The sequence below is a fragment of the Euleptes europaea genome, chromosome 13 (assembly GCF_029931775.1).
Source record: "Euleptes europaea isolate rEulEur1 chromosome 13, rEulEur1.hap1, whole genome shotgun sequence".
NCBI lineage: Eukaryota > Metazoa > Chordata > Lepidosauria > Squamata > Sphaerodactylidae > Euleptes > Euleptes europaea.
The window spans coordinates 49,833,436-49,859,356 of record NC_079324.1 but is presented as its reverse complement, the minus strand read 5'-3'; the positions used below and the strand labels follow the sequence as shown (position 1 = coordinate 49,859,356).

Below are 25,921 nucleotides of genomic sequence, written 5' to 3'. Positions count from 1 at the left end.
AACAGCTTCTCTAGTGGCTTAGTAGCTGCGATCCCTGTTCGGGTAGCAGAATGGTGTCGGTTTGCGGTTGCCTCATCTAAATCTAAAGCAGAGTCTTTGCTTTTTTGTTCACAGTTGGAGAGCTAGAGGAGGGTGGGAGGGTGGGGGGCAGAGCACAGATGGTCGCGTATGGAAGGCCCGGGGAGGTGACTGCCAAGCTTTGCCAGATGAATTGAGGCTTGGCCGGCGCTTTTCTTTTTTCCCCCGCCCACCCTTGTGGCAAAGTCTCCCTTTTGCATCCTGACTCACGGTTCCTAGAGAGCTGCCTCCAATCTGAACCTGCCCACATGCTGAGATCATCTGGAGAGGCCTGTCGTTGTGTGCCTGGACTGTTGGAGTTTCACGGGCGGGGGAGTGACAACACATGGCAGGGCCTTTTTGGTGGCAGCACCAAACTTTTGAATTTCCTCCCTGGTGAAGTCTGACAGGGGGCTTTTTAGCCGGGCTGTGAAAACCAACTATGCTGTTGACCTAGTCTAAGGCCCCTAACAGACAGGGCAAAGATGGAGGAAGCTCTATCCATTTGTCAAAGGTAAATGGCATGTGTATGCACTTGCAATTCAGACTATGGCTATGTAGGAAAGAGAAGAGGGGATTTCATCCTTCAACCCCTACTGAGCCAGTTTAGTGTAGTGGTGAGAGTGAATACATGAAGCTGCCTTATACTGAATCAGACCCTTGGTCCATCAAAGTCAGTATATTGTCTACTCAGACCGGCAGCGGCTCTCCAGGATCTCAGGCAGAGATCTTTCACATCACCTACTTGCCTAGTCCCTTTCACTGGAGATGCCAGGGATTGAACCTGGGACCTTCTGCATGCCAAGCAGAGGCTTTATCACTGAGCCACGGACCTTCCCCGGTGATGGACCAGGATCTGGGTGACCCAGGTTCGATTTCCCACTCTGCCTTGGAGGCTTGCTGGGCGACCTTGGGCCAGTCACATGCACACTCCGCCTAACCTATCTCGTGGGGTTGTTGTAAGGAAAAATGGAGGAGAGGAGAATTATGTAAACCACTGTTGGCTCCCTTTTGGGGAGAAAGTCTGGGTACAAATAAAGTTAAAGAATAACAGCCCATTCCTGAGCTGGCGGCGTACGGGGATGGCGAAGAAGAGGTGCGGCAGCACCTCTTCCTAAGCTGATTCCCATACACCGTTAAACAACAACAACAACAAAAGCTGTTTCGCGGCTTGTTCTTGTTTAACTGGGGCCTTTCACCCCATAGGGAACAGCAAGGCTGCGCCTGCTAAAAAGCAGACACAGCACCGCCGTTCCTGGCGCCGGTGTACCGGGCCGAACAGGGATAGGAACGCCCCCTGCGCCAGTGCGGCCTCTCTATGCGGTGGCCTGCGCCACGGAGATGTCGCACCAGTGAAGGGGCGAGGTGTAGTCCCACGGTGCTCGGCAGCTGGCGGGACTAGCCTCACCACCTCCTAAGAGGTTTTGAGGCGAAACCTCAGGAATGGGCTGTAAATACTCAGTTTGCAAATCGAAGCTGCTGTCCACATTTTCTATTAGCTGTATGCACACAGGTGCACAATAGATCGAGGGTCCTGAATGTATTCTTAGTATGATGTCTGTACAATCCTTGAGGTACAAGTTAGGCAGTCCCTGAATCGAATCCCAGCTCTCTTTCAAACTCACCAGTTTGCCCTTTTTGCTCAGCCTCAATTCTCAACCTGTAAAATGGGTATAATGCTACTCACGGTGTTGTGGTGAAGAAAATGCACATAAAAAGCACTTGGAACACCCTAAAGCAATACAGATTATTAGCTATTAACATAGCAGTCCCCCCCCCCAAAAAAAAACACAGCAGGGACTGCTGTCACAGCTCTCTTCGAGCTCTCTCAGCCCCACCTTCCTTACAGGGTGTCTCTTGTGGGGAGGGGAAGGTAAGGTGATTGTAAGCCAGTTTGAGTCTCCCTTAAGTGGTGGAGAAAGTCGGCATATAAAACCCCTTCTTCTTATTCAGAATGACACCATTGGCCTATCCACCACTCCAAACCACTGCTCTTAACCACTACACCCCTCTTAACCACTACACTGCTCTTAACCACTACATGCACACCCATCTCTTTTTTGCTTCCCACTCAGGTAACAGAGGCTGATCCTAGGCACTTATCAAGATCCTCCTTTCTTTAACTTCTTTGCTACCCTGTAAGGTACCCTGACCTGGATAGGCCCAGGCTAGCCTGATCTCATCAGATCCCATAAGCTAAGCAGGGTTGGCCCTGGTTAGATCCCATAAGCTAAGCAGGGTGGGCACTGGGAGACCACCAAGCAAGTTCAGGTCGCTACGCAGATGCAGGCAATGGCAAACGAATGTAATAAGAGTTGGTTTTTATATGCTGACTTTCTCTATCACTTAAGGAATCAAACCAGCTTCCAATCACCTTCCTTTCTCCTCCCTACAACAGACACTTTGTGAGGTAGGTGGGGCTGACTACACCCCGCTGGCACAGTGAACTGTGGATACACTTCCCTATATCACCAAACCTCTTTGCAAGCAGAAAGCCTACACTTCAGAGGTCAAGGGAAACTAGCCCAGATCTTTCCCTGCTGAGCTATTTTTCTACTTGCAGGGCAGTTTTCAAGTGCGGGAAATGTTAAAGGCGAGGTCCCACCCTGCAGTTCGAAGTGCTGCCACGCTCTCCTTAGGTGAGAGTCCTGCTGCCAGTGTAAACCAGGCCTATATTTGGCCTCTTCGCCTTCACAGTGATGTCACCCCAGCGTCATGTGTCTAACACCCTGCAATTCTGTTTTGTCAGTAGTGTGAGCAGGTCACTGCTGCTTTAATGCAAAAGAGGAACATAAAAGGTGAGCTGCAGTGCCACCTTATGTCAGGAAAAGCAAGCTGCGCCATGGCGGAGAGAGTGACGGATGGCATTATGACCACTTTTTGCGATCATTATTTGGTCAAGGGGGTGTCGAAAAGCTGTCTGTGAATGCTTACGGTTCCCTTGTAGAGGCCCTGAGTGCTTGAGTGCTTCATATTCAAGGATCAGCCAAAAACCTTCAGCTCAGGTGAAGAGTTCAGGCTGTTATAATTCGTTTGTACACAGCCATTTATTTCGATGCCATGTAAGCCATAATGGCCTTGAAGACTATTACCTGTTGTTCTTGCTGAACTCTGTGTTTATGTTAAAAATGGATACCCCGTGCTTCTCAGCCATTACAGCCTCCCAAGGCAGCTTGCACACCAACCGCAAGCTACGTATAATAAAGAACATAAATATATACTTTAAAAAAAAATCAACCAACAACACCCCCTTCAAATAAAACAAAGTATGTAGCCCAAATTAATTAAATGTTTTCAGTTAGGTTACAATTAATTAAATGTTTTCAGTTAGATTACAATTAATTAAATGTTTTCAGTTAGATTCTGAAGTGTAAAGATGTGTCACTGGCCACCAAGATTAAGTTAATTCATGCCATCGTATTTCCTATTACTATGTATGGGTGTGAGAGCTGGACAATGAAGAAAGCTGATAGGAAGAAAGTAGATTCCTTTGAAATGTGGTGTTGGAGGAGAGTGTTACGGATACCCTGGACCGCCAAAAAAAACAAACCAGTGGGTTTTAGATCAAATCAAGCCGGAACTGATCCTAGAAGCTAAAATGACTAAACTGAGGCTGTTGTACTTTGGACACATTATGAGAAGACAAGAGTCACTGGAAAAGACAATCACGCTTGGAAAAGTTGAAGGCAGCAGGAAAAGAGGAAGACCCAACATGAGATGGATTGACTCAATAAAGGAAGCCAAGGCCCTCAATTTGCAAGATCTGTTAGATCTGCAAGATAAATTTGCAAGGCTGTTAAGGATAGGACACTTTGGAGGACATTGATTCATAGGGTTGCCATGAGTCGGAAGCGACTTGACGGCACTTAACGCACACACACATGCAACCCAACACAGTGCTTGGATAAATGTTTAACAGTTTCAACCTTGGGCACTAAGTTGAGGGTCGGACACCCCATAATTCCACAACTTCCAGTGCCATCCTAAACAGAGTAACAGCCCATTTCTGAGCCACTCTGGTGGCTTGACCCACTGGCGCAGGGGACCACACCGCCAGCACCCAGAAGGTGCACGCCGGCATGAGTGGCCCCAGTGGCGGCATGCAGGCCCGGACACCATTCCCCGGACGCAGCAGCAGCCTCCCTCTTTCCCTCTTTGTTTCCCTCTTTGTTTCCCTCTTTGTTTCCCTCTTTCCTTTCTTTCTTTCTTTCTTTCTTTCCTTCCTTCCTTCCTTCCTTCCTTCCTTCCTTCCTTCCTTCCTTCCTTCCTTCCTGCTCTCTCTCTCTCTCTCTTTCTGTCTGTCTGCCACATTGAACCCACCGACACAAGCAGTCACCCTGTGCCATTTTGGCTCAGTAGAATTTGTTGCTTGTGTGATCCCTCAGTACAGAATGTGCCGTTGTCATGCTGATGTGCTTTATGTAAAATAGTTCTACTTTGTCTTTCCCCACAAATAATGAACTCAGGGCAGCTTGCAACAATAAAGCCCAAGAGTATGAGACGCAAAGTCAAAGGTGTTTATTATGGTTTATGACCAGCAAATAGAGCAAAAATACAAAAAATGGGAAGAATTTAAAATAATCATGGTACACATTAACCATGAAATGAAACACAACAGTAAGACAAAAGTTCAAACTGAAATAAACCAGTTTGATCCTTAAGTGGTAGAGAAAGTTGGCATATAAAAACCAACTCTCCTCCTCCTTCAAAAAATCTTAGAGCCTTATGAAGGTGCCGCACACAGTGTTAGACAGTGTTAGACCATTTGAAACCTTAAAGTTGGGGGTGGGGGCTTCCTAGAGTGGCCACCTGGAGTCAGGGAAACCAAGGGCATTAAAAGGGTTAAGCGCTCTCTTTCCTTCTTCCCTCTTGTCCCTCATTCTCTTTTGAATCTGATTTTCCTAAAGGAAAGAGACAGCAGTGCTGATGTTTGCACATGTGGAGCAAGGCTCTGGCTGCTTTTCTTTCCCCATGGAGCTCTCCAAGGTGCTGCTAAGGGTAGTGACGCTGACATCCTCGAGCCTGAAAACGCAAAGGCGAGAAGTACAGTGCTTGTAATGAACCCTACCCAAACTCTTCCACCTTCTGTATATTTGGGTACTGCGATCACACCGGAGCACCTGTCAATGCGGACGCACCTCTCTCAGCATGTGGGACGGGACTGGCAGGCATTGTGGAAAGAAGTGTCTGGATTTACCCTAACTCTGGTGGAAATCTAAGGCCCGTATTTTGATAGCTCTTAAACAGGTGGTCTGTGGGCGTGAGAGGTTTTGCTGAAAGAAATCTCCTGTTGACCTGGAAGATTATAAATGTCGGGTTATAATATGGCTGGGATATCCTCCCACACTGGGTCCAAATAATAAAATATCTTCTTACAGAGAAAGCAAGTGAGGCAAAGTCATTTTCAAACCAATGTGCATGTTTCACACTCAATGTTGGATGCTGCTTTTGGGACCCTGTTGACGCCCATGCATTATTTTTTTATTTATTATTTCAACTTATTATCCCGCTCTCCCTGGCCAAAACCGGGCTCACAGCGGCTTACAAAATATGAACGTCCCATTAAATCAGTAAAAACATTAAAACATTTTAAAATAGCGTGGTGTAGTGGTTAAGAGCGGAGGTTTGGAGCGGTGTACTCTGATCTGGAGAACCGAGTTTGATTCCCCACTCCTCCACATGAGGGGCGGAGGCTAATCTGGTGAACTGGATTTGTTTCCCCATTCCTACACACGAAGCCAGCTGGGTGACCTTGGGCAAGTCACACTCTCAGCCCCACCTACCTCACAGGGTGTCTGTTGTGGGGAGGGGAAGTGAAGGCGATTGTAAGTCGGTTTGATTCTCCCTTAAGTGGTAGAGAAAGTCGGCATATAAAAACCAACGCTGCTTCTCCTCCTCCTCCTCCTTCTCCTAAGGTACCTCTAAAGTGCAACACAAAACACAACTTCAGCTAGGCAAGTAGATGGAATAAGTACAGATTGCATATAAGATAAAAAGATATTACTGCAGTGGGGAGGTTAGGGAGGCCAGCATTAATATATAGGAAACCGCAGCTGGCATCAACTCTAGGCCTGGCAGAATAGCTTTGTTTTACAGGCCCTGTGGAACTATTTAAGGTCCCACAGGGCCCTGGTCTCATTAGAGAGGCTATTCCACCCTGGTCGAGGCCAGCCGGACACTCCTTGGGCAGGGGTCCACCAGAAAATTGGTATTAGCTGAACAAAGAGTCCTCTGGAGAGGCAGTCCCGCAGATAAAACTGTAGAAATGGGAAGTGCTTGGACTCCCTTCCTCTTTGGCTTGTTTCCCGTCGCATCCCATAACTGTATCCTTTTAGTCACCAGTGGTGCCTCTCTTAGGCCCAGTTCACGCATGCAGGACACTGAACTGGCATAGACCATAGATGATAGAATGGATTGCACCACTGCAGGTGGAGGATGACATCTAGGGTTACACCCCTGGGTCTCAAAACTCCCTGCAAGCAGAAAATGAGCCCAGCAAGCAAAGTGAGGGGTAGATCCTTTTCTCTGTTGTGCTACTATTTTTTTTTTTTTAATTGCATGGCTTTTTGTAATGTGAAGGATCGTTCACAGCTGGTGTCGCCATCTGCTGGGTGAATGTCTATAAATAATATTGTAGGCCAGATGGGTTAGCTGATCTTGTATGGGTGGTGGTTTGTAGTTTCCTCGATTTCATTCTTGCCCTTTCAGCTGTGACCAGTTACAACAATAGTGGAAGACTTTTCTAACCCACCCACCCCGTGCCCTGCAGCTGCTGGTAGAAGATAATCTCAGTGCCCGCGTTGAGGATTTTTTGCTTTTTAAAAACTCTCACTCCTTTTTCTACTATTGAACATGCTACATTCATTGCCTAAACTTAAAACGTAGTTTGCTAAACTTAAGAAAAACATTACGGTGTGAAAAACTTCGACAAAGTTTTTAACTTCAGTAAGCACAAAGATGTTCATTTTTAAAATTTAGAATATTTTAACGCTACATCTTGGTCAACGGATTTACAAATAAATTTGAGGTTTGAGTGCTGGGGGAAATGAATTTGCCCTGAACCCAACATGCTTCCTAAAGGGGAGATATTGAGTACCTCACCATTGTTGTATCTGAATTCATCTGCTTGCCTAGTTAAAACTTTTTACACCTAGAGGTGCCCAAGTAGTTTTAGGATAATTGTTTTTTTATAACTTTAGGGCTATTTTAAATGCTGTTTTAATGGTTTTATTGATTAAATGGGTTATTTCTCTCCTGTAAGCCGCTCTGAGCCCGGTCTCAGCCGGGGAGAGCGGGGTATTAAATCGAAACAATAAATAAATAAACAATAAATAAACACACAAACAGTAAGTATCCAAATGACCATGTTCTGTGGTGGGAACAAACTTCGAAAAGCTCTTTAAACTCAGCCGCAACAGAGGAATAGCATTTGTGGAGGATCCACCAAGCCGTCATTATTTGAGGGATGTAGCCATATGCTAGAGCAGTGATGGTGAACCTTTTAGAGACCGAGTGCCCAAACTGCAACCGAAAACCCACATACTTATCGCCGAGTGCCAATGCGGCAATTTAACCTGAATACCACCCCCAGAGGGGGCCCAGAGGGAGAGGCTAGGGTTGCCAAGTTCCTCTTCGCCATGAGTGGGAGGTTTTTGGGGTGGTGCCTGAGGAGGGCGGGGTTTGGGAAAGGACTTCAGTGCCATAGAGTCCAATTGCCAAAGTGGCAATTTTTTCCAGGGGAACTGATCTCTATTGGTTGGAGATCACCCGGGGTGGGGCAGAGCCGGAAAGGCCAGCGGCTTGGAGGAACCGTGCGTGCCGGCAGAGAGGGCTACGCGTGCCGGAAGTGGCACACGTGCCATAGGTTCGCCAACACAGTGCTAGAGAGTTTCTCTGGCCAAACTTTGGACAACTGTTACTTTTCTAGAGGCATAGATAAGTAGCAGTGGGCAGATCTGCTTTTTAAAATGTTGCCGGTGTACTGATTCTGATTCTGTGACATATCAGCCCCTTCTCCCTACAACATGCACACACACACGGGCAGTGTGTTTTCAGTCCGATTGGAATACTTTAGCAGATCGTATGGAATGCGGTGCTGGAAATGAATTAATCGCAACTCTTGGGGAGAGGGAGGGGAGGGGTAGAAAAGGAGGTGCGCAGTGCCTGGGGGGGTGTGGTCTCCCCTGACAGACAGCTGCCCCGCCCTGACCACTCCTGCCCCCTCTTGTCTTTCCCCAGAGCAAGCTGGTCAAGTATTTCAGCCGCCAGCTCTCTTGCAAGAGGAAAGTGGCCCTGCAGGAACGCAACGCCAAGCTGGAGGGCTTCCCGCAGCTCCTGCACTGGTTCCGCATCGTCAACATCCGCAAGGAGGTCATGGAGGTGAGTGGTGCCTGTGCGCCAGCTGGCGCTTCCTTTCCTTTGCCCTCTTCCGGCTACTCGCTCTGTGCCCTGCACCCTTGCCCTCATATACACCCCTCGCCCTCTTCTGTCTGGCTTTTTTTTTTTGAGCTTGACGTTGTTGGGACCAGCCCATTTTGTGAGTCTGGGTCAGACGGGACCCCCAGGGAGTCCACTGCAGACCTTAATACATGGTGGAATCCAGGGGACTTCATGCCGCAGGTGACTCCTTCTTCCCACCTAGTTGTGAAACCCAGAACTTGGGCTCTACTGAATCCAATTTATTTGGAATTACTTCTGTTGCCCTGTACCATCATGGTGTAGTGGTTAAGAGCGGTGGTTTGGAGCGGTGGACTGGAGAACCGGGTTTGATTCCCCACTCCTCCACATGAGCGGTGGAGGCTAATCTGGTGAACTGGATTGGTTTCCCCACTCCTACACACAAAGCCAACTGGGTGACCTTGGGTGAGTCACACTCAGCCCCACCTACCTCACAGGGTGTCTGTTGTGGGGAGGGGAAGGGAAGGCGATTGTAAGCCGGGTTGAGTCTCCCTTAAGTGGTAGAGAAAGTCGGCATATAAAAACCAACTCTTCCTCCTCCTCTTCTTCCTCCTCCTCCTTCTGTATTACCAGGACCTTCATCTCTGGTACCCCAGGGATGTTACCACCAGCAAACCCAGGCCACTAGTGCTCTTAGAAGACAGGGAAGCTGCTAGCCTCATGGCTCTGGCCTTCTCTAAGCCCTGCTTCTGAACATGAGTTCTTGAGATAAATCTTTCCAGGTTCAGGGCCCCCACAGCTCCCACAGAAGGGGCTGCACAGCTTCAAATTAAAAACTGCCCTTCCTGATGAAATACTTCAGCGGCCGAGCGCTCCATCCCGTGGACAGCTCCGTGTTGCTTCAGCAATCCTGCTTTCAGATCTGGGAGCCGTTTCCACTTACTAATTTCTTGCTGGAAAGCTCCTTTCTCTTGTTTACCAATCCTGCGGTGCTTTGGATGGTGGAAGCAGGACAGATGCTGGGCCAGAAAAAACGGTGCAGCGTGTGTTCAGTACATTTGTCTTCTGAAAATGTTGTACCCCATCCGATGAATTCTGCAAGTTGCACGGGGGTGGAAAGTGCCATCAACTCATAGGGTTTTCAAGGCCCGAGACGAACCGAGATGGTTTGCCATTGCCTGCCTCTGTGTAGTGACCCTGGACTTCCTTGGTGGTCTCCCATCCAAATACTAATCAGGGCCGACCCTCCTTAGCTTCTGAGGTCAGGCTAGAATAGGCCAATCCAGCTCAGGGCAAGTTGTATACACTATGCAGAAGAAGAAGAGTTGGTTTTTATATGCCTACTTTCTCTACCACTTAAGGGACAGTCAACCTGGCTTACAATCACCTTTCCTTCCCCTCCCCACAACAGACACCCTGTCAGGTAGGTGGTGCTGAGGGAGCTCTAACAGAGCTGTGACCCAGCTGGCTTCGTGTGTAGCAGTGGGGAAAAACAAATACAGTTCACTAGATTAGCCTCTGCCGCTCATGTGGAGGAGTGGAGAATCAAACCCCATTCTCCAGATCAGACTCCACCACTCCAAACCAACGCTCTTAACCACTACACCATGCTGGCTCTCAAAGGAACGATAGTTGGCCACTGTGTGAACAGACTGCTGGACTTGATGGGCCTTAGTCTGATCCTGCATGGCTTTTCTTATGTTCTCATACTTGAATCTGTAATGTTTTGCACAGTTCAAGTGTTGTGAGTCAAGGGGAAGGACAAGAAGCTCCGTCGTTTGGCCGCTGGGAATCTTAGTCAGCCACCGCCACTCCGATTTGCTTTGTGGAGTTTCGGCAGGCGTTGCCCCGCATGCTTTCATCCATACCGTAGCAACCATGTGGGCTAGGAACTTCAAAAAAAATGAAAGCAGAGCATCTCAAGATATCTGATTCTGAGCCCTGATAACCACATTGCATGCTTTTCTTGCCCTCGTATGGAATTTCAGGTTGCATGGGGGCCTGTCAGTTCTTTTTTATTATTATTATTTTATTGATTTTTAATAATAGTAATAAAATAAAAAAAGAAAAAAAAGAAAAAAAAGAAAAAGTATACATATATGTGAATACAAATAATAATAAAAAGAAAACATCAACGTAAACAATACAAAAAATGCTTATTGCGCACTAATATATCCTGAACTAATACATTCATCATTACTATCTTTTCAAAAAGCTATAATGCGCCGTAACCTACCACCCACCCAAGTGCCCGTCACCATAGGACTTCCGGCGAGATGCTATGGCAGAATATAGAAACATCCTGTTAATCTAATACATGGTTAAATTTCATATTAAACTATAATTCGTTAAAAATAACTTTAAAATCCGTTTTTGCCAATTTATCCCAATATGCGACGGCCTTTGACCAAGTATACTTAAATTCATCTACATGCCTGTCAGTTCTAATGTCCATGCCCTCTGTGAGGCCCCGCCTGCCTGTCGCCCCTTTCTGGTCCCTCCACAGTGCCAGAAGCCCCTTCGCCTGACGCTTCCTTGGCCTCAGAGTGGGCGGTGGCACTCGAGTAAGAGTCAGCTATGGCCCCGGCTGGAAAGTTTCCTGTTCTGGGAACTGTTTCCAGCCTCTTTCCTCCTCAGCCTCCACGTCTCTTCTGCCTTTATAGTCCTAGACTCCACCCCTTTCCCTGGTGTGTCCCCTACGCTCCTCCCGCACCCCATCCTTTCCCAAGGGCTTAAAGCAGTTACTGCCCGTCCGTTTCTTGGCCAGGCGCCTCCTCACTTCCATTTGAGGTGGGAGGCTGGCCGGATAGCCCTCGCGTACCCCACCCTTCCACCATTCAGTTTTTTGGTGATGGCGTGGGTGGCAGTGCTGGGTGTTTCCCCCAGCTGGCTTGTTTCTACCACTCCACGGGCCTCTGGGGAAGGGCTGCTTGCCTTCCTGACATCGTCTGTGTACCCAGGTAGGTGGACAGGTGTCCAGGCTGCTAAAAGAAAGGGGTCCTAGGTGACTCTTCTAGGTGACTCTGGCACTTCCTTTTGGGCCCCAGGTGAGCCTTCCTCTGGGGTCAGCATGTCCCCTTCTGCCTGTCCTTGCCTCGAGGTGTCTGGGTGTACTCCTGTCTCGGGACATCCTCCAATGAATTATACATGCAAGCCAGCTGTGCTCACCCCCAAGGTAGCCACCTTAACTTGCTTTCTGTGTATTACAAAGCAGAATAAGAGGATGGGGTGAGCAGGGAAGGCATCCTTGGGTGGCTGCCCAGGGCCTTGTAAGAGCTGACCCACCCTGCTCTTACACTGTTGCTGCATCTTGCCCACCAGTTTGGCATTCTCACTGCTGCTGTTTCTTGATGCCACCTCCCTAGGCCAGCATGTAGAGACAGAAAGGAGATTGGAGAGTCCCACCCAGGGCATGTTGCTGATGGCCCCAGAAATCTCAGGCTGGGTGCAGTGAGGAGATTCCATATTCCAAGAGAGAGAACCTTACACTGAATGGGAAAGCAAACTGCTTGACCACAGAAAGACTTTCTTGGAAGGCTTTAAGAGGGGAGTGGACATGTTCATGGAGAAGAGGGCTATCCATGGCTACTAGAGAGCCAGCGTGGTGTAGTGGTTAAGAGCGGTGATTTGAAGCGGTGGGGTCTGATTCCCCACTCCTCCACATAAGTGGCGGAGGCTAATCTGGTGCACTGGATTTGTTTCCTCACTCCTACACATGAAGCCAGCTGGGTGACCTTGGACTAGTCACAGCTCTCTCAGCCCCACCTACCTCACAGGGTGTCTGTTGTGGGGAGGGGAAGGGAAGGTGATTGTAAGCTGGTTTGAGTCTCCCTTAAGTGGTAGAGAAAATCAGCATATAAAAACCAACTCTTCTTCTTGTCAAAATGAATACTAGTAATGATGCATATCTGTTCTCTAAGGTTTCAGAGGACCATGCCTATTATGTTAGGTGCTGAGGAACAATAGGCAGGACAATGCTGCTTCAGTCATCTTGTTTGTGGGCTTCCTAGAGGCACCTGGTTGGCCACTGTGTGGACAGACTGCTGGACTTGATGGGCCTTGGTCTGATCCAGCATGGCTTTTCTTAGGTTCTTTCTCTGATTTTGGGTGTAAGTTGTGGGTACTAATGACAGCTGAGATGAATTGTACAAAATCCTGGTTTCTAAGGTCCCCCGGGATTGCATAGGTGCTGATGCTCCTGAGATGAAGTAGCCAAGGAGCAACATAATTCCTGTGCTTGTCTGATCACGCAGGTAATGTAAGAAGCAGTCAGAGTCCCCTGAAAATCAGAGAATAGTTCTAGATGGGTGGCCAGGTTAGTCTGTGGTAGCAAAACCACTCAAGCGTCCAGTAGCACCTTAAAGACTAGCAAAAATATATTTGAGCATGAGCTTTTGTGAGTCAGAACCAAGTGATCTCTATGAAAACTCATGGTGAAATACTTTTTTCTCAGTCTTTACGGTGCTGCTGGACTCCTGTGTGGTTTTCAAATTCAGAGGTGCACTTTTACATCAGGGCCACAAGAGGGCAGTCCTGCTCCATTCACTGAACCCCCCCCCCCCCCGGTGTTTGGTTGGGCAGGGAAAATAAAAGTAAAATCCTTCAAAATGAAATTTAAATTATTTGAAAAGCGCTGAAATGGTACCGCTCGTCTTGGCTTTGAAATGATGCTTTTGTGTCCTGTCACAAACTGCTTTTGCAAGGGTCAAAAAGGGCAAGAGTCCAGTAGCACCTTAAAGACTAACAAAAATATTTTCTGGTAGGGTATGAGCTTTCATGAGCCACAGCTCACTTCTTCAGAACAGAACTTCTGAAGAAGTGAGCTGTGGCTCACGAAAGCTCATACCCTACCAGAAAATATTTTTGTTAGTCTTTAAGGTGCTACTGGACTCTTGCCCTTTTTGACTACTGCAAACAGACTAACACGGCTACCCACTGTGCTTTTGCAAGGATCGTACAAGAGAGTTTAATCCATGTGTATTTGATGCAGTGGGTATGTCTGTTGGAAAATCTCCACTGAGCCTTTATTTTCTAGCCCCACCCAAATAAGAATCTGGATTGGAAATGTTTTCTTCATTGGTCACTTTCTCAGTGCAAAAAAAAAAATATTCAAAGCAATGGGAATGGTAGAGCCAGAAAACAATTTAGAAAAGCCTGGAGAAATGTCATCACAATGAGGTGACTAAAATATGGCATTCTAATAACAGCTGTTAAGCTATCAAGGGTTCACACTATGAGGCTGTTGGTTGCTAAGGAAAGCTGCCCAGAGCAGACATTTCCACCGTTCTGTGAAGGTGTCAGGTCCAAAACGGCAGTAGCAAGAGCCAGCGTGGCGTAGTGGTTAGCTGCAGAGGACACTAATCTGGAGATCCGGGTTTGATTCCCTCCCTCCTCCACACAAGCGGCGGATTCTAATCTGGAGAGCCGGGTTTGATTCTCCACTCCTCCACATGACGCCTGCTGGGTGACCTTGGGCCAGTCACAGTTCTCTCCAAGCTCGCAGCCCCACCTACCTCACAAGGTGTCTGTTGTAGGGAAGGGAAGGCGATTGTAAGCTGCTTTGAGATTCCTTAAAGGCAGAGAAAAGTGGAGCATAAAAACCAACTCTTCTCCTTTTCCTCCTCTTCCCCTCCCTCCTCCCCTCGTGGAGTGTGAGCCCCTCTAGAGTTACCATTTCTCCTGCTTTTTAGAAGAACCTGCTACTAATGCGCATCCATGGAAGGCAAGGGACCCATGGTTTTATGAGCATATACTGAGAAGAGATGGTGAGAGGAAGTCACTCAGATGGGAAAAAAATTCCTCCGTAGCTGTAGCCCTTGGCTTCTCCCTTGGTCAGCGTGGTGTAGCGGTTAAGAGCAGTGGACTCTAATCTGGTGAACTGGGCTTGATTCCCCGCTCCTCCACACGAGCGGCGGAGTCTAATCCGGCGGACCAGGTTGGTTTCCCCACTCCTCCACATGAAGCCGGCTGGGTGACCTGGGGCTAGTCACAGTTCTCTCGGAACTCTCTCATTCCCACCTGCCTCGCAAGGTGTCTGTTGTGGGGGGGGGGAGAGAAGGCGATTACAGCAAATGCAAGTTAGCTCTTTCTAGGTCCTGCAGGCTTAGAATCAGAAATATTTATGAGGCATTTCGCACAGCAGTGGTTCCCAGTCTTTCTGAGCCTGCAGGCACCTTTTGAGTTCTGACACAGTGTGGTGGGCATAGCCATGCAATAACCGCCACAGGAGGCGGAGCAAACCACAAGATACTGGGGAGTGAAGTTATGTGTAACTCTCACCGTAGCCCTTCAGATTTGCAGTCGCATGCTCTACTTAAAAGGGTGCCTTTTTAAATGAACCTAGCCCCGTGGCACAGAGTGCTAAGCTGCAGGACTGCAGTCAGAAACTCTGCTCATGACCTGAGTTCGATCCTGATTGAACCTGGGATCTTCTGCATGCCAAGCAGAGGCTCCACCACTGAGCCACAGCCTGTGTGACTTCCAGGTTCATACTCATGAATTCCATTAAAGGGCCGCGTGGCCAAAGACATCCCGGGGGAAGGATTCTGGGGGATAGCTGGCAACTTAACCAGTTCCTTCCCCCACTGGGTTGCCGCTACCAGTGAGAAGATGCAGGGAGCGGTTTTAGCACACACGGCATCAGGGTCTCGGTGACAGCAATGGGATTTTGAACCGTGCTTATTTTAGCCTGGAAGCTGCGCTGCTCAGAAATGCCATCGAGAAGCGAGGCTGCCCAGAGAAAGCGCTCAGTTGCCCTTGGCAACTAAGCGACTGGCTGTTTGGCTCTGACATTCGGCTGTTCGAGGCTTGCAAGTTGTTGTATTTTATTTTTTTTCTTAAACCTCTCTCACTCTCTCTCTCCCCCTCCCTCCCTCCCTCCTCTCTCTGGAGATCAGAGCACCTGGGGACTGTGGAGCTGTCCTGCTGGAAACAGCCCTTAGGTGCAGAGGCCCAGAAACGATTCCCGTGGGCCTTCTGGCCAAGGGCTGCTTCTAGGAATAGGAACCTAATAAAGGCTGAATTTGTTGCATATGGTTACTTTGACGCATGTCGTCAGATCCAGGGAAGAGAAGGGGGGAAATGTCACTTTTCCGTACTCGTCGGAGACGTTTGGTTGCATATTAGCGCTGCCACAATGTCATTTTAAAAGAGAAAAGATGAATTATGATTGATGTTTGCAGCACAGTCCTAAGTAGAGAACCCACCCCCCTTCAAAGCCCATTGAGGTCTGTGTTTAGGATTCCACTGTTAAGGTCCTGCATATGTTGTTTATCCCCGCTGGCAGAAATACAATTTCTTTTGTATGTAAGGAATGTAATTAATGAGTTCGGTATGCAGCATATCCACACTCTCAAATCTGGATGCAGAGGATCCCAGTTTTGAAAATAATGGTATTTGAGTTGTTTAAGAACATAAGAAAAGCCCCACTGGTAGGAATACCATTTCTTTTGTATGTAAGGCATGTAATGAATGAGTTTAGTATACAGCATATACACACTCCCAAATCTGGATGCAAAGAATCCCAGTTTTGAAAATAAATGGTATTTGAGTTGATTAAGAACATAAGAACATAAGAAAAGCCATAAGAAAAACCCCACTGGTAGAAATAGCATTTATTTTGTATGTAAGGCTTGTACTGAATGAGTTTAGTATACAGCATATGCACACTCTCAAATCTGGATGCAGAGAATCCCAGTTTTGAAAATAAACGGTATTTGAGTTGATTAAGAACATAAGGAAAGCCATGCTGGATCAGACCAAGGCCCATCAAGTCCAGCAGTGCGTTCACACAGTGGCCAACCAAGTGCCTCTAAGAAGCCCACAAACAAGATGGCGGCAGCATTTATTTATTTATTTATTTATGGCTTTTATTTATTGCCTGTTCCTTCCATCCTGAAATTTCAGGAAGCTCACAGGCGGGTTTCCAGGGGGATCTCCCACCCCAGACCTTTCTTTGATTCAGCCACATTGCACAGTTGTGTGTCTGTCAGCCCTGCCCTGAGAGGTTTGTGTTTTGAGGTTTTGCAGAAGAGGTGTTTGTCACTGCTTCTGATCTGGAGGCCTCGGACTGAGTTCTCAGCAACGTGGTAAAACTCTTTCTGGGTTGTTCCTCTTCAGACTGCAGGTGTAGGTGAGGGGCACAGCTGAATACCCCTCCATAAGCAAGAAAATTCCCTTCACGTAGAAAAGTTGTGTGTCGGGGTAAGGCTAAGCTAGAATCCTCTCTGACACCTTGTTTTCTATATGCAGGGTGTAGGGGGTGTCTTTTTTTGATATGGAGGAACAAAGAGTGCTGTCAGCCCCCTTCTGAAGTTGTGCATTCCAGATACGAGATTGTCATCTTCTTAAAATCTAGGCCTCACATAACCCTTGCTAATATATCGGCAGCAAAACTTGGGTTCCAGCGGAAGCACAAATGTGTTTGAGGATTCTGATTTTGGAAGACTGGCCAGAATTTCTTATCATCATATGCTGCATTTATGTACCTGGAAAGGTTTTGAATTCTCCTGCCTTGCAGAGGTTTGCTGACTATTACCGAAACAGCATCAGTGGATAATATCCATAGCTAGACATGTCTGTCTTCCTTTAATTTGTCTGATCCCCTTTTAAAGCCATCGAAGGGATTGGCCTTTGCCACCCGCTGTGGGTCCAGGTTTGGCCCGTGAGCCACCAATCGCTGACCTCTAACTAACGCTCAGAAGGGTGCGGTTCCCTTCTTATAGTCCTCTCGCTCACATTCTTCCTGCAGGAAATTGTTCCTGGCCGGCTGAGCCTGGAAGATCTTCTGGAAATGACCGATGAGCAGGTCTGTGAGACGGTGCAGAAGTTTGGGGCCAACAGAGAGGAGTGTGCCCGGCTCAACGCCTCCCTGTCCTGCCTGAGGAACGTCCATAAATCAGGTGCGGTGGGCTGGATTCTGTTCTTCCCGCTGACCGACTGAAATTGCTGGACAAACTGGGGCGGTGGCTCTGAGGCACTCCCGCTGTCCTGGCCTTTCTGCCTCACGCTTCGTTTGCTCACGATGGGTAGCTGTGTTTGTCTGTCTGTAGCAGTAGAAAAGGGCCAGAGTCCAGTAGCACCTTAAAGACGAACAAAATTTCTGGCAGGGTATGAGCTTTCGTGAGTCACCGCTCACTTCTTCAGATACTGAAGAAGTGAGCGGTGACTCACGAAAGTTCACACCCTGCCAGAAATTTTGTTAAGTTACATTAAAAAAAAAAAAATATAATCATTAAGATGCAAACGAACATACAATATATCACAACAGAAAAACAAAGAAAAAACAACACAATACAAATATTCAAACAATATACCGATGCAAACTTCAAAAGGGTGAATATATAACATTTTTGGTTAAATTTTGTTAGTCTTTAAGGTGCTGCTGGACTCTTGTTCTTTTCTGCTACTTCGTTCGCGTCTGATCTTTAGGTATATTTGAGGGAGAGACTGTGCTCTCTAGTGATTTGAGTACTGGTTTGATTCCCCACTCCTCCACATGAGTGGCAGACGCTAATCTGGTGAACCGGGTTGGGTTTCCCCACTCCTACACATAAAGCCAGCTGGGTGACCTTGGGCTAGTCACACTCTCTTAGCCCCACCTACCTCACAGGGTGTCTGTTGTGGGGAGGGGAGGAGAGGGTGGTTGTAAGCTGGTTTGCTTCTTCCTTAAGTGGTAGAGAAAGTCAGCATATAAAAACCAACTCTTCTCTTCCTCCTCCTCCTCCTCCTCCTCCAGAGGACCTCATTTCTGCTTCTCTGGCCGCCCTTAAGTGACAAGATTTTTTTGTCATTCAACTACTTGAAAGGGGTGGGGACAGCGTTGGCAGTACTGATGTATATCAAGGCCCCCTTTATCCACACACTCATCCTGCCCGTGATGTGCTAGACCATGGTTGGGGACTGGTCTCCTTGATGGAAATGGCCAAACTACTTCCAGCATTCTCTGGCCAGTTAGACAAACAGTTTTCAGGGATGCCTTAGGCTGATCCTGCATTGAGCAGGGGGCTGGACTAGATGGCGTGTATGGCTCCTTCCAACTCTATGTTTCTATGATTCTTGAGAAGCGGGAAAAGAGCACCTTGCTGGTTGCTAGACTGGCTCTCCCGCTCCCTCCGCTCCCTTGCGGGATGCAAAGCAGCCTAGATGCCCTAGGTTGCCCTACCCTAGGATGCCCTACCCTGAGACGAGGAACTTCTCGGTGTGGTTGAACAGAATTGGAGTGGCACTAGATCAGAAATAAAAGTTGCTTTCTCTGGAATGCCCCTCCTCCCATGGGGGCCCCCCCTGCAAAATGGGGGCTAAAAATATGCTCCCGTTGAGGGTATGCGACAAGAGCGCACGTAGGGGGATTGGGATTGAGTATACCGGCCCCATCCTGCCTACGTGCATTCGCCGACAGTGTGGGCTCAGGGCCTGCACGTGAGCATGCATTTTGTGTTCTCACAAGTACAGTGCTACAGCCCATGGGTGCCACCCGAAGCAAGGACAGCTGCTCAGTTCTGTTGACTTTTCTGCTCACAGAGTGTTGGTAGATGTCAGTTCTTCAATGTTACGTGTGACTACGGGAGCCCCTGACCCGACTCAGGTCACACGTGTTGCCTAGTTTGGCTTGAAGTTTCCATCACCTTCTTAAATTGTCCGGTTTGGCCTGTCAGAGCTCAATTGCCTTCCCACTTGACCTCTCCAGGCGATTCTCCTCCTCATTCAAGGCCTAGCCTGTTCTTCAGCTCCAGAGCCACCATTTTGCAGATCCTAGGGCTGACTGTTGCCTAGCAACCCCGGGGTCAACTCCACAATCAGTGCTAGGCCCTGTATCCTACTGTTGCTAGGCAACCTACCACATCAGTATGGGGCAGAGAGGTGGGGGAAGACAGTGAAGAATCAGCCTGGGGCAGCCATAGAGGACACTTTTCACCTAGTTGTGAGAAACTTGATGCCCTGGGTCTGTAAGAACAGAAGTAGGGTTGCCAGGTCCCTCTTCGCCACCGGCGGGAGGTTTTTGGGGCAGACCCTGAGGAGGGCAGGGTTTGGAGAAGGGAGGGACTTCAAGGCCACAGAGTCCCATTGCCAAAGCGGCCATGTTCTCCAGGTGAACTGATCTCTATTGGCTGGAGATCAGTTGTAATAGCGGGAAATCTCCAGCTAGTACCTAGAGGTTGGCAACCTTAAACAGAAGCCTTGCTGGATCTGACCAAAGGTCCATCCAATCCAGCTCCCCAAAGCCCCCCAGATGCTACAGCGAAGTACACAAACGTGAAGGCAATAGATCCCCCAGCCAACTGACCACCCCTAAAGGTGGGAGCAGGGTTTTAACATCCTGCCCAATAAATGTTCTGCCTAAAGGTGTGACAGACAGATACCTCTTTAACTCACATGAACACACACATGAAGCTGCCCTATACTGAATCGGACCCTGGGTCCGTCAAAGTCAGTATTGTCTGCTCAGACCGGCAGCGGCTCTCCAGGGTCTCAGGCAGGGGTCTTTCACATCACCTACTTGCCTGGTCCCTTAAACTGGAGATCCTGGGGACTGAACCTGGGACCTTCTGCATGCCAAGCAGGTGCTCTACCACTGAGCCACAGCCCCTCCCCTGTTTTAACTTTCATTGAACTTAATAGATTATGTGGTCGGAAGGTTTGCCCGTCTTACCCCCCTTTGCTCTGCTGTTTTTTGCTGTGGGCTGAGCCCCTTGTTTATTAGATCCAAGAGCAAAACTGCTGTGGATACCTGTGGGGGAATCAAGGCCTTCTCGAACGGCCCACTCTGGCCGATTGACTTGTTTTTTAAGTGGCTCTATAACAATGGGGGGTTAGCAACAAAACACTGGGAATGCAGTGCCGTTCCAACAATAAAAAAAAGGACGGCATGCCCAGCGGCAAGCCCTGCAAGGACAGGAGTGCCGCATTAGTAGGGTACCTGCAGCGATAAAATGCCCCCCACAGCCCCTGACCCCCTCGAAGCCTGATTCTCATTGTGAAAGTAAGCTTGCTTCTGGGCCGTACCACTTAAGACTGCAGGAGGGGCCAAAGAGGACTGAATGAAGTTCCAAGAAGAAGAAGAGTTGGTTTTTCTACTCCGCTTTTCTCTGCCGTAAGGAGTCTCAAAGCGGCTCACAATCATGTTCCTTCTCCCCACAACAGGCACCTTGTGAATGAGGTAGGTGGGGCTGAGAGAGACAATGCAATATCCCTAGATGCAGAAGATGACATGTCGGTGTGAAGTGTTCTGGCCTAGCCTTCTCCCTGGCTTGAGAGTTTTTCAATGTGCCCCTGAGCCTTTTGGTTTTGTTCGGAGGCCCTTTTCGTTATGTGACTTGAGGGCAGAGGCGCGCACCCTCCTGCAGGCTTAAGTGGTACAGGACAGATGCATGCTTCCCATCTCTCCACGCTCAGATTCCTGGACTCAGGACTTTCTGCAACCCTTGTTTAAATTTGTCGTTCCAATAAACAAACCTTACTCTTTTCCTAAAGGACAGTCATGAAAAGAGGTAGTGGTTAGACCCGAGTTCGAGTCCCCACTTGGCCATTAAAGTGGGCTTACAGCCCTGCTGTGCTCTTTCAGCCTACCCTACCTCACAGGGTGGTTGTGAGCTTCAGATAGAGGAGAGGGGATCTGCGTGTGCTGCTCCCTGGAAGGAGGGGCAGGCTAAAATGTGATAAAAATACAACCAATCACTCTTCGTCAGCAGCCACAATGTTTTCTGGTCTTCCTACCCAACAGTTTCCTCCTGGTTCAAAGAGCTTCTCCATTCTGCTTTGTCAATGCAGGGGTGGTTCTGTGGGCAAAGGAAGCCAAATTCTCATGAACACATGAAGCTGGTTTATATTGAATCAAACCCTTGGTCCATCAAAGTCAGTACTGTCTACTCAGACCGGCGGCAGCTGTCCATGGTCTCAGGCAGAGGCCTTTCCCATCACCTACTTGTTTGTGGCTTCCTAGAGGCACCTGGTTGGCCACTGTGTGAGCAGACTGCTGGACTTGATGGGCCTTGGTCTGATCCAGCAGGGCCTTTCTTATGTTCTTATGCCTAGTCCCTTTAACTGGAGGTCCCGGGGATTGAATCTGGGGCCTTCTGCATGCCAAACAGAGGCTCTACCTCTGAGCCACAGCTCCTCCCTCAGAGTTCAGGCTGAGAGCTGCTATCTGCAAGATAAAAAGAGCAAGAGTCCAGAAGCACCCTAAAGACTACAAAATTTCCGGCAGGGTATGAGCTGTCGTGAGCCACCGCTCAGTTCTACCCATCGGTGATCTGCCTGCTAGATTTATGCCAGCGGCAAAGGTCAGCGTCACAGAGTCTGTGCCCAGGGGTTGCTCAAGGCAGGTTAACCCTTTCTGCATTGGCCATCAAATCGGTTTTAAAACATGCTAGGGAAACTTGACAAGCGATGCTATCTTGCTTTGGAGGGGTGGGGGGAAGAAGAACACCCGTTTGGATAGCTCTTCTGCTGTCTGTACCGATCCGCTCTGTTCACTTACTGCCTGTGAGCAGCAGAGGGTACTGTGATATAACAAGACGTTCTCTCAGCGGCTGTGTGAATTGGAGTGGAGTCTGTGCGCTCGCCTCGAAGTTCGTTTGAGCACACTTAGGCTGCTGGTAACCGTTTGCCACGCAGCGTTTGCTGGTACGTTCACCAGCAGGTGACCCTGGGCATGTTGGGAGCTAGTTTCTGCAGCATCTTTCCATACGATTATGTGTGTGTGTGTGTGTGTAAAGTGCCGTCAAGTCGCAGCCGACTTATGGCGACCCTTTTTGGGGTTTTCATGGCAAGAGACTAACAGAGGTGGTTTGCCGGTGCCTTCCTCTGCACAGCAACCCTGGACTTCCTTGGTGGTCTCCCATCCAAATACTAACCAGGGCTGACCCTGCTTAGCTTCTGAGATCTGATGAGATCAGGCTGCAGGGCTGATATTCAGGGTTGCCAACCTCCAGGTGGTAGCTGGAGATCTCCCCCTATTACAATTGGTCTCCAGGCTCACCTGGAGAAAATGGCCACTTCAGAAGATGGACTCTATGGATTATACTCCATTGAAGTTCCTCCCCTCCCCTAACCCCTCAGGTTTCACTCTAGGGTTGCCAGGTTCCCCTCTCCTCTGGCAGGAGGTTTTTGGTGCGGAGGTGAGGAAAAGATCGCACGCATGGCCGTGATCACGTCACTTTTATTTTACACCCAGAAGTGCCGCATCGCAAGGGGCCTTTTACCACTACTTGGAAGCAAGTCTGGCAGCATCTTTTGAACACACGAAGCTGCCTTCTACTGAATCGGACCCTTGGCCCATCAAAGTCAGTATTGTCTACTCAGACCGGCAGCGGCTCTCCAGGGTCTCAGGCAGAGGTCTTTCACATCACCTACCTGCCTAGTCCCTTTAAGTGGAGATGCCGGGGATTGAACCCGGGACCTCCTGCATGCCAAGCAGATGCTCTAGCCACAGCTCCGTCCAGGAACGTTTTCACCCCAGAATGATTTAAATCAGCTTGGATATAAATGAGTGATTGTCCAGCTCTCCCTGGCTTGATTGGTAAACGGATTGCTAATGGTGAGTGACATCTGATACAAAATGATACCCAAAAAGTCATCCTCCCCCTCAAGGGCTTCTAAATTGTCATGTCAGTCTACACACGCACATATGCGTGGCATGTATGCTTGTTCTCGGTTGGCTGCGTGGGATTTATAGTTCAGGGTCCAAATGGGGAGGTCAAGCATATCGCAGAGGCAAATGTGCAACGCTTCTGGACTCGTGAATTACCTTTTTTTCTCTCCTTTGGAAAGGTCACATTTACATTTTATTCCATTATGCATGTCCTGCCTTTGGGGCATATGTGATCCCCCCCCGACCCCAACTTAGAAATTCCTGCCCGGATTGATTACTCAAGCAAGAAGCCAAGGTATTGTGTGGTTTTTTTTTTTTTTGTAAATTAAGTTCCCATTTTGAAAGAATAAGTGCTGAAGTTTCAGCAATCAAACTCTTTCATCAAGACTGAACAAGGCGCTGCAAACATTTTGGGAGTATCCGTCTGCCGGACTATAGCGATGGCTAGGGGGCCCGTGCTTAGGGTTGCCAGGTCCCTCTTCGCCACCAGAGGGAGGATTTTGGGGTGGAGCCTGAGGAGGGTGGGGTTTGGGGAAGGGAGGAACTTCAATGCCCTAGAGTGCAATTGCCCAAGTGGCCATTTTCTCCAGGGGGACTGACCTCTGTCGGCTGGAGATCAGTTATAATAGCAGGAGATCTCCAGCTAGTACTGGGGGTTATTATAAACTATAATAAATGGCAGCAAGTGGCTTCAAAGATAAGATAATATGTGAAATATACCAACTGGAAAAGAAAACAATATTATAGAATATAATAATTGTATTTTTTGGAAAATCCAAAACACAACATATATTCATAAACACTGTGTTGAAAGCCACACAGAAACCTCACTGGGTCTGAAATAACAGAAAATGTATATATACAGATTGCTTTTAACAACAAAACATGAACAACATAAATTCAAGAATTATTTCTGTGGCCTTAACAAAGGCTCATGTATACTCAAGAATTATAGTCCATGAAAAATTATAGTCCATTAAAAAAATAGTTTCTACTATTTCCAGCATAGGTATTTTCTTCTTCCAGTACCTGGAGGTTGGCAGGAAGGAACAAAGTGTGGGCTTCTTGCACCAAGGAGGGTGAAGGTTTTGCTGGCGTGGGCTGAGGAAAGGTATCCCACGTGGGCTTTTCATCATTAACCAGAAAGGCCTGGCAGCAAGAGGCTTGTGTCTAAATCCTTTGCAGCCTGAAAATGAGCTCTTAATTTGACACATTGTTCCCCACCCCTGGTTTTAAGGCACAGGGGTATGGCAGAAGGGTGCGGACAGGGGGAGAGGAAGAAATGCATCAGGAAGACATTGATTTTGCACAGCTAAGGAGGCTGGGAGGAGGCGTCTGAATGTGTCTTGTCCTGGGAAAACCTGCCACAACTTCAGGCCGTGCACCGAGGCCTCCCAGCGAGGAAGTTAGCTTCTGGAGTTTTGCTTTTGTTAAAAGAGAGGAGAAATCTCACTCTTTCTCATTACACTTCCAGTTGAGTTTGGCTCTCCTTCGGCTGCTTCATTTTCCTTGCTTCCCTCATGCGTGACATTAAATTTGCCACTCTAAACACACACACACACATAGAGGGGAAAAACTTTTGAACATACACAGACAGGTTGCTTTTTTAGCAATCGTGGTTCATAGTGGTTGCTCTGGGAGGAAGCAGTATACTGGCTCTTTAGAGGCTCATGAACCAAATGAGGGGTCTCTGAAGCCCACCTGTGGGTCCTGATCCAAATCTGGAGACCAGCAGCATCGGTGCTTAATTTATGTGTGGGTTTTTTTAATTGAAAGATTGACATGGCTGGCAACTTTAAAGACAAAAACCTCTGCTGTCCTTGGCAGATGTGGAACCATGCCAGGGGTGGTGAAAAATCAAGAACCTTTACAGTGCATTCCTTAAATGAGTTACTCCAATCTAAGCTCATTCATTTTAGTGGGCTTAGCCTGGAGTAACTTTCCTAGGAATGCACTGTAAGAGAAGCCCACTTCGGCTTAGGGTTGCCAATTCCGGCTTGTGAAATTCCACAACTGGAGATCAGTTGTAATTCCAGGAGATCTACAGGCCCCACCTGGAGGTTGGCCACCTTACTTCAGACATTGAGGAAATGACCCAGGGGGTGGGGGACAACAGGACTAGGTGTGTAGACTGTTTTGTGCACACTTTGTGTATGCAGTGTAACAACACAGAAATTGGGGCTCCAGATTTGGCATTTTAAAAATGGTTAGCTTTCTTCAGAAACAAATTTCTAGCCCTGAAGGTATTGGCTGTCAAGCTCTGGTTCTCATGCTGGAGAGCCAGCGTGGTGTGGTGGTTTGGAGTGGTGGAGTCTAATCTGGAGAACCGGGTTTGATTCCCTACTCCTCCACATGAGCGGGGGAGGCTAATCTGGTGAACTGGATTTGTTTCCCCACTCCTCCCCATGAAGCCAGCTGGGTGACCTTGGGCAAGTTACAGCTCTGTTAGAGCTCTCTCAGCCCCACCTACCTCACAGGGTGTTTGTTGTGGGGAGGGGAAGGGAAGGTGTCTGTAAACCGGTTTGAGTCTCCCTTAAGTGGTAGAGAAAGTCGGCATATAAAAACCAACTCTTCTTCTTCTTCTTTGCCTCCTCTTCCTCCTCCTCTGAGGCATGCTGTTCTTGGCAGACGCGGAACCCCCGCAAGGGGCGGCCTGCGAAGTTCCAAGAAGTTTGTGCTGAAGTGGCTGCGGCCTCTTTAAAATGCGGCGTATCTTTTATAGTCACAGCTGCATTAGATGGAAGGCCCAAGATTGGTATTAATAAATGAGGATAAGGTACAGTGTCAGTTTAATGAGTCATTAATTAGAGGCATCCAGTTTCCTAGGATATGTCTCCAGGGGAGTAATGGGCTTGCATAGAGCTGGAAGATGCAGGG

At 48.2% G+C, this 25,921-nt stretch overlaps 1 protein-coding gene across 2 annotated transcripts in view; it reads left to right on the top strand.

The window, feature by feature from the left end:
* The window catches only part of KSR2 (kinase suppressor of ras 2), a 251,485-nt gene that overhangs the window by 36,553 nt on the left and 189,011 nt on the right, over positions 1-25,921 (top strand). For both annotated transcript variants that reach the window (XM_056859782.1, XM_056859783.1), the window contains exons 2-3: positions 8,296-8,436; positions 17,204-17,354. In XM_056859782.1, coding sequence (XP_056715760.1) covers positions 8,296-8,436; positions 17,204-17,354 — 292 coding nt within the window. The remainder of the gene's footprint in view (positions 1-8,295; positions 8,437-17,203; positions 17,355-25,921) is intronic.